At 35.6% G+C, this 9,065-nt stretch overlaps 1 protein-coding gene across 1 annotated transcript; it reads left to right on the plus strand.

The window, feature by feature from the left end:
* The first annotated feature begins 958 nt into the window (after positions 1–958).
* ostn (osteocrin) lies at positions 959–8,932 on the plus strand. Its single transcript, XM_067451652.1, has 5 exons — positions 959–1,201; positions 3,233–3,331; positions 4,300–4,520; positions 7,772–7,884; positions 8,380–8,932. The coding sequence occupies exons 2-4, from the start codon at positions 3,233–3,235 to the stop codon at positions 7,854–7,856; spliced, it is 405 nt and encodes a 134-aa protein (XP_067307753.1). The 5' UTR covers positions 959–1,201; the 3' UTR covers positions 7,857–7,884; positions 8,380–8,932.
* Positions 8,933–9,065: the final 133 nt, after the last annotated feature.

Here is a 9,065-nt window from a genome sequence, read left to right on the forward strand (position 1 = left end):
GCCTAAATAAGCTATGCAATCCACTATCACTTTAGCTCTTAACTTTTACTGTATGCTGTTGTCAAATGACAATTGCTGTCTATTGTCTTATTACCCTTTTTTACATCTCCTAGGGGGAGAAACTGACTTAACTGATTAAGCCTCTTGATGAAAGGGAAATAAAAAATGTCTTGTACAGGCACAGATCTTTTGATTATATCTGCACACACACACGCTCATACACATGCACGTGTTCTGGCTTTCCCTCTTTGGTGTCCTCTGATTTTCCAAAACATTTTAGTGAGGGAGAGAGTTAGAAAGAGAGCGAGAGAGCGAGAGAGAGAGAGAGAGAGAGAGAGAGAGAGAGAGAGAGAGAGAGAGAGAGAGAGAGAGAGAGAGAGAGAGAGAGAGAGAGAGAGAGAGAGAGAGAGAGAGAGAGCGAGAGAGGGATCGTCGTAGGGTCTCTGTGGAAATTTTGGTGTGGTAGACAGGCCTGCCTGGTCTGCTCTTTATTTAACAGTGGGAGTAAAGAGAGATGAGCTCTGTGTGTGCAGATAAATATAGTGTGAGAACAGGCAGTCTGCTGGGGAACTCTTCACAACCTAACGCCACCTAACTTTCTCAGACAGAGAAAAATCTATGCACTTTTCCCCTGTTAAGACTTGTTGAGTGAATTACAAGATGTCATCAACGACCATTAACACACATACTCATGTGGCCAGATACAATAGTTTATAAACAAGAGATTGGATTGTATGCCAGAGAGAGATAAACCACCTACACATACTGAACTCCAACACACACACTTTTTAAACCTGTGGAAACACAGCAGGTTGTCAGTTAGAAGCTGACCTTCCAGGCACTTTTGACCGTCGTATGTGCGTGTAAGCCAAGAAAGAAGGACAGAAAGAGACAGAAGTGACACGTACACGCACATTCAAACGTGTCCAGCTGCTCCCTGGGGCTGCTATTAGTTTGTAATCGTAATGAGGATGAGAGAGTTGGGGAGAGCGGCTTCAGGGCGAGCCACAGTGGAAAACCTGCAGAAATGATGTCAGAGCAATCGCGACCACCGATTGGAGTGGAGATTCCCGACGAGAGCCTATAAAACCGGGAAAGACAACAGCAGGAACCAGCAAAGGCAGAGAACGTGAGAAATTCCAGGAACTGCACGGTGTCCATCTGTCCGTCCCTGTGTGACTGAAACCAAATCAGATTAAGGGTAAGGAGCCTTGGAGAAAGACCAACCTGCCTGTTCCTACAGGGCTGTGTGTATGTGTGTGTGTGTTTGGGTGGAAAGGTGAGCAGACAGGTGTTGAAGATGTATTTAAAGACAGTTGTTAGGGATTGTTGTAGAGTAACCCTGGTTAGTTGGTATATAATCTACTGTTTGATAAGCAACTGTGAATTTGTTTGAGCTCTAGGGTTACGGATGAACCAGTATCGGAAACATCCTGTTGATGTTGCATTGCTGCAATAGTGACACAGAGGTGTCAAATCATGTCTGATATCAGAGAACCGTTGAGTGTCTTTGAGAGAGCGAGTCTGTGCGCATGCAGGGTGTCCAGTGAAGAGTGTGTGGGCAATGGGAGATGGCAGGAGTTGTTTATTTTTGGGGACGGAAAATGCTAAAGTTAGCCCATGTTGCTGGACAATGCATTTCCCTAGTCGCGGTGCACCAGACCTGAAATGCTGAGGATGGGACACTCTAGGTCAAATAAAAGTGAAAATGCATTATTAGTGCATTTCGGAAAGATACAATAAAATCCTGAAAAAAGAGTTTTGAATAATTTCTAAGAGAAATACTGTTGCAGATTTTCATATTTGGTGAGAAAATGTGTTATATTTAAAAAAAAAAAAAAAGTTATTAAAAGCTAGAGTTAATAAAATAAAAAGTTCAAAAATATAACATTTAGCATTGTTCATATTTTTGTCTGTCTGTCTGTCTATCCATCTATCTATCTGTAACCTATTATTAGTTGTGGTAAAGTTTTTTTTAATTATTGTACTTCAGTACTTCAAAGTACTTTCAAAAATAAATTATGTTTAAAAGAAAGTGTCACAAATTTGAATGTCATTTTTAATGGTGCTGGTGCACTGCAATTCAACACAACTGCCATTAGACGGCAGTCAAAATGTAGGATTCAGTGCATCATCCTAATCTGAATAAGGTGGTTTTGGAAATAATAATAAAAACAAAAGCACTAAAGAACTAAGATAATGGAGTTCTCTTAAATAAAATGTATTGATTGCGATAAATGAATCAGCACTATAAAACATTTGCTCAAGTGATGCAAAACGACATTAACATGCCATGAGGATGTTTTTTTTTTTTTTTTAGTTTTTTTTGCAAGTTTGGTTAAGAGTGTGTTTTGGGGACACACAGGTAGGGGTGCAGGTCAGAGTGTGTGTTTGGGCTGAGTTCATGTGTTTGTGTAGAGGGTGTGTGTTAAAAGCATTCTCACACTCTCACGGCTGCTGGACCGCCCAGTCAGAGTGTATTTTCACAGATGGAGTCTGGATGAATGTAAACACCGCCCTGTATCACAGTAATTCAACACGGTGCTGAAGCTGGAGTGTGTGTGTGCATGCTCAATTGACAAAGCACTGACACAGAGACAAAAAAACTTGAATCACTGTAAGTAGATAGATAGATAGATAGATAGATAGATAGATAGATAGATAGATAGATAGATAGATAGATAGATAGATAGATAGATAGATAGATAGATAGATAGATAGATAGATAGATAGATAGATAGATAGATAGATATATAGATAGATAGATAGATCTACAGACAGACAGACAGACAGACAGACAGACAGATGTTGTTCTTTTGAACTTTCGATTAATCAAAGAGTCCTGAAAATAAATGTATCTTGGTTTCCAGATAAAATATTAAGCAGCACTGTTTTCAATATTCAAAATAATAATGAATGATTATTGAGCAGAAAATCTTCATATTAGAATGATTTCTTAAGGATCATGTGACACTGAAGACTGAAGTAATGAAGCTGATAATTCAGTTTTGATATCACAGGACTAAATTATATATATTTTTAAATATATATATATAAATAAAGGTATTTTAAAATATAATACTTTTTCACAATATCAGTGCTTTACTGTTTTTGTATTAAATAAATGCAAACTTTTAAGAGACTTTTTTACAGCAACATGTAAAAATCTGACCGACCCTAAACACTTTAATGGTAGTATGATTGTCAGTAAACAGATTATTGTGTATTGTAGATGCTGGGTTGTGGATGTGTGCTGCTCTCTGGTCTGTTGACACTGACCTTCTTCCACTGCAGTGTGGAAAGTCTTCACATACCCCAAGAAAGACCGGAGGTAAGTTCAGGTCTTGCTGGTATACAAATATATAAATAGAGAGACAGAGAGAGATTAAAGTTAGATTAGTATGTGTCTTGTACGGGAACTTCACTCTGCCTGTCTTCAAACAACACATGTATGTGAAGAGATAAACTGGTACAAGTGACAGATGATATAAATTGTCATCAGACTGAGTGCTCTATAAATACAGTGGGGTTTCCCCTAGAGAGCCACCACAGGAGGTTACCATTGCCGTCTACTTATGAACATGAGCTACCTGTCAGACAAGTTCATCTCTAAGGTGTACAGGCTGTATGTATGTATGTATGTATGTATGTATGTATGTATGTATGTATGTATGTATGTATGTATGTATGTATATATATATATATATATATATATATATATATATATATATATATATATATATATATATATATATATATATATATATATATATAATGATTAGTGCTGTCAAACAATGAACTGTAATAAATCACATCCAAAATAGTCCATAAAATGTTGTATTTACATAAAACATATGTGTACTATAATTATAATGTGTCTACTATAATTATAATGTATAATTTCAATACACACATGTAAATTATTTAAAAAATATTTACTGTATATATTTATCAATATTTAATATATTAATATATATATATATATATATATATATATATATATATATATATATATATATATATATATATATATATATATATATATATATATATATATATATACATGCATGTGTGTGTATTTATATGTTCATGATAAATATATAATATTCCAAGATGGTCTAACAGCTCTAACCAGCTTGACAAAGGTAAAAACCATGTTCAGCTAGAAACCATGCAAAACCAGTTAAATTTGTGTTAGATTTACCATCCATCAAGGAAAATAGCATTTTTGAGAATACTGTGATTTACTGACAATTTTGAAAACGGAATATTACAGCGCATTTCCTCATTATGATCTAGTATGTGGTATCGTCTGTCGTGGAGGGCCGCGGTGTCCAGCAAGGCCAAACCGAGCAGAAGACCTCAGGAGCCGTGAGCGCTAAACACCTCCTGCACGACCAGCTGGTCCGACTGGAGAACGATGTCATCGAGACCAAGAGGAAACGGAGCTTCCCCGGATCCAACACACCTCTTGACCGCCTGTCAATCAGCAGCATGGATCCCAAAAGCAACAAACAAAGGTAGAGAGCAAGAGAAAGAGGAAACACTTTTCTTTTTAGTTTGGAAAAAGAAGTGAAAAGTATTTACAGGAATAAATAACAAAATATATAATGAAATAATAAAATAATAAATATTCTAATTAAAATATTTCACAATATTATTATTATAGTAATAGTTTAAATATTAACATTTTTAATATATTTTAAATTTTAAATTGTCAAAATTATTGGTGTTCTGTAACAATGTGATTTTTTTTAACTCACTTTTAGATTTTTTTCCACATACACAGAATACATCACACAATTAAAAATTTGCTAATGTGTGCTACTGCTAGCTAAAGGTCTGTCAGCTAGCTAGTGCAGTATTATAATTCAGTTGTATAACATTAAACTATATGAAATTGAAGTGAATAAATGAATGAATCAACATTGAATGCGTGAATCATGTCAGGGAGCCATATAAAATTCACTTTGAAACAACTTAATGGGGTCACTTAAAATATATTAATTCCATGATGTTGAAGTTACATGAACAAATTATGTTTAACTTAATTGATTCATGTGGGACCAATGTAGACAATTAAATCATGTGAATCCAACACACTTTTTTTCAGATAGTGTTGTTAATAAAAAGGAGCGGCAAACGGAGACAGAACAAGGATAGTTTTAACTTAAAGGACAACTCCGGTGAAAAATTAACCAGGGGTAATTAACACATGGTCACCGAGTAAGATCGTTCTCTGGGATGCGTTTTCATGAAAATCGAATGCTGAGAGTTTTATCTCTAAAAACAGATAAGCTTATAATGCGAGTGTATGGGGCACAGAGTAAGTCAAATTAAATTGCTAGTTATTACCACTAACAAGGCTCAAAATAGCCTCACACTAACACGGTAGCATAATGAGGGTCCCTATGCAAACCGAAGCATTAAGAACTTTGTAAGTGTACAAACAGTTTAATATACTTTCTAAAGACAGTACATTACATGTACACAGACAGCAGCCATCTTGGAAAAAAGTCTTGAAGAGCCAAGCCACGAACGCTGTGCTAAGTGAGCTGGTCGATAGGAATTAAGTTTGTGAAATCTAATTACATGGACATTTTTATTTTTATTTATTTATTTTCTCTGTTGCATTCAGTGCTTTCTTCCGGAAGCAATAGACCATATGAGATTCCAAGTCACAGTTCATCTTAGCACAGCACTTGTTGAGACTTCTTTCCAAGATGGCTGCTATCTGTATACGCGGCTGTGCCCCATATGCAAGCATTATAAGCTAATCTGTTTTTAGAGATAAAACTCTTTACATTCAATGTTCATGATAACGCATCTTTAAGAAAAAGATATACAATTATGGATCTTTCATATGACGTAAATTGCGTTCAAACAGCATTCCACATGAACTACAATTAAAGGGAATTTTAAGTCTAAAACCCTGCAAAACACGTAGGAAAAACATACAAAACCCTTCTGAATTGCTGCGATCCCGAACGGATGATGAACCATAAGTAGCTTTGATTGGCCAAGGCTCAAACGCATACAGTTTTCATTGGCTTTCAAGTCATTCACAGCTTGATAGTTTTGTGTGAGCATGTTTGTGTTTTTACAGTTCACTAAGTGCAATTAATGTTTTGTCTGTAGCCCACAGTTAAAGATACTTCTATTTCTTGGGTGGAGTCACCGTGGTGTGGATTGAGGTTTTGTATGACATAATAAGTGTCTGATACTGACTTACGGGAACGGACAGTCCAACTGTGCTGATGACTGTAGCATCGGACTTCCAGTCAATGATCAAAACTGTTTTATCTCTGCGAATGATTTGATCTTCCTGCCGGACGGAACACGCAGTGTAACTCAGCATGGCCTGAGGCTCTGACAAGGCTCTATCTGAATGATCCTCAGCACTTGATAAAATCAGGACAGAAGCCAAGAACAGCAGCAAAAGCACCACACCATGCTTTATCAAATCTCAACACCCGAATCCATCTCACATGAGCCTGATAAACAAAGGATAAAAGCTCACGAAACCATTCCATACTGTGAATCCTCAGTCAAGATATTCATCTCGAAAGCAAATGTTGGATTCTGTTATTAGACTTTTACAATTTCTAAAGAAAGTGTGATATCATACAGTATAATGGCATCTTAAATGGGAAAATCATAAGCTGCAAAATTAGAGATACAGCTATCCATAGAGCAAAAATAGATTGGCACCTGGAGCAAAATTATAAGCTATTACTAATAGAAACTAAATAATAACTATACATATATATATATATATATATATATATATATATATATATATATATATATATATATATATATATATATATATATATATATATATAAAACTAAATATAACTAAACTAAATATATATAATCATTGTTTCATTGTGTAAAATCATTCAATGAAATACTGATGGAAAAAAAGTTTTTAAAAATCATTCAACGAATTCCAGTTCATTCATCACATTGGAAATGAAGCTCAAGTTGAGTGTACTGAGTGCAAGTTGTCCATTGCTTTTGTGGGAAAAAGTATTTCCTGTGTGTGCTGTCATATATGCCTAATTCTCTGTTTAGAAAATGTAATGTAGTAGGCCTAGGCATACCACAGCATGAACATGACTTTAAATTTTGTATAGAAGCCCAATTCAGTCACATGAAGAAAAAAAAATAGTACTTGGGTAACCATAATTAAGACATACTAAGTTATTATGACTTAATAGGGTGAAGGTGATTTCACCAAGGTCAACAAGTTCCTGGATCTGTTGATTCTGGAACATTCCAATAAATAGATTTGAGGGACAAGTTTACAGTTTATTTTTAGGCTTACTGGGGTTTGGTGCTTCTACATCAGTCACCTACCATTTCCCTCTGACTTTATAGAACAAGTTATGGATAGGGCAAGGTTGGGGAAGGGTTATAAAAACTATGTTTTCAGACAGGAACATGGCTAACTTGGCAGAATCACTGTGACATAGCATGTGACTTGTCATAATTTTGACTCTTAATTATGATTTAGTGGCCGGTTTTACTGTTAGGGCATTTAAGCCTTGAGACAAATCATTGCATGAAATGTTGCAGAAAGGGTCTTCCATATATATTTTTTTAAATCATTAGGCCTATGATACTCGCCTTTTTAAAATCCTGACGTGTCTTTCCACTCGGCAGTATGTGAATGAAAAGGAAATAAAAACAGCAATCCACGTTTGTGAGTGCGCAACTAGGCAGCAATCTGAATGAAGTGTCTGGTTTCTTTTCGTTATGTCTGCAGGAAGGTAGTTGAGTTGCCGCGGCGACGAGTCAGCGTCCCGATTGACCGGATTGGCGTTGGTCGTCTTCCCAACAGCCGAGGATAGACTCCGTCGACCACGCCCCGAAAAATAGGTACGTAAAATCAACCATAAGTCTCATTTAAAGGCATAGTTCACCCAAAAATAAAAGTGTTATCATTACTTAACCTCAAATTGTTCCAAACCTGTATTCTTTCTTCTGCTGAACACAAAAGTAGACATTAGAACGTTGGTAAGAGACAGTTAACTTCCATAATTGGTAAAAAAAAATGCTATGGAAGTCAATGGGTGCCTTCTGGATACCAACATTCTTCAAAATATCTTATTTGGTGTTCAAAAGAAGAAGAAAAAAACTCAGGTTTGGAACTACATGACGGTAAATAAATTATGGCAAAATCTTAATTTTTGGGTAACATATCTTTAATCTTGTTAAATGTTTTGTAAAATGGGAATATCATGATCTTAATTTTTGGGTAACATATCTTTAATCTCGTTAAATGTTTTGTAAAATGGGAATATCATGATCATTCTGCAAATATTTCAAGTGTAATCATAACAATACATATTTTGTTTGTTCTTTGTTCCACAGAGGGGAATTTCGCAGGTAGATGAAATGCATGATAAGCACACCAGCAGACACAACTCACTAACCACTGAACGTTCAGCACACTTTTAATAATCACTTCTCCAGAGCTGTTCTTTCTCATAGATTACCAACTTAAACTCTCAATGTCTGATCAAACAGTTTATTTCCAGTACGGATCCATCCGTTTATTATGTCAGAGGCATTAGCCAATCAGAGAGGAAACCTGCTCATAGCTTCCGTTGCACATCTCAATATTTACTCCAGTGCCTCCCGACTTCTCGCTTGCTGTAATGTACTGTACACAACTATTGTCATTTTCTCAATTTGACTGAAGGCTGTTCAGCCTTGACAATAAAACAGATTAAATTCTACAACCGTCTCTCTTATTTCAACTGATTTATGTGAGCTGCTAAAACAATTGCACATAAAGTCCACTGTGATGTTGATTAGTGGACATTTAGGCTACATGTTACATATTTTAATAGTTGATACCTGGTTTGTGTTGATCCCTTTGGCTACCCATTGTGAGTTTTATAAGTGTTGGCATTTATTGTAAAAAAAAAAAAAAAAAAAAAAAAATTTACATAATGTAGTCTGTGGATAACAAGTTGACCAAGACAAATACATACTAGTAATTAAGCTTACACACTGAACATTAGATAAATATCAAGTAAAGCATCACATTTCTT

The sequence above is a fragment of the Pseudorasbora parva genome, chromosome 8, assembly GCF_024679245.1.
Source record: "Pseudorasbora parva isolate DD20220531a chromosome 8, ASM2467924v1, whole genome shotgun sequence".
Classification (NCBI taxonomy): Eukaryota; Metazoa; Chordata; class Actinopteri; order Cypriniformes; family Gobionidae; genus Pseudorasbora; species Pseudorasbora parva.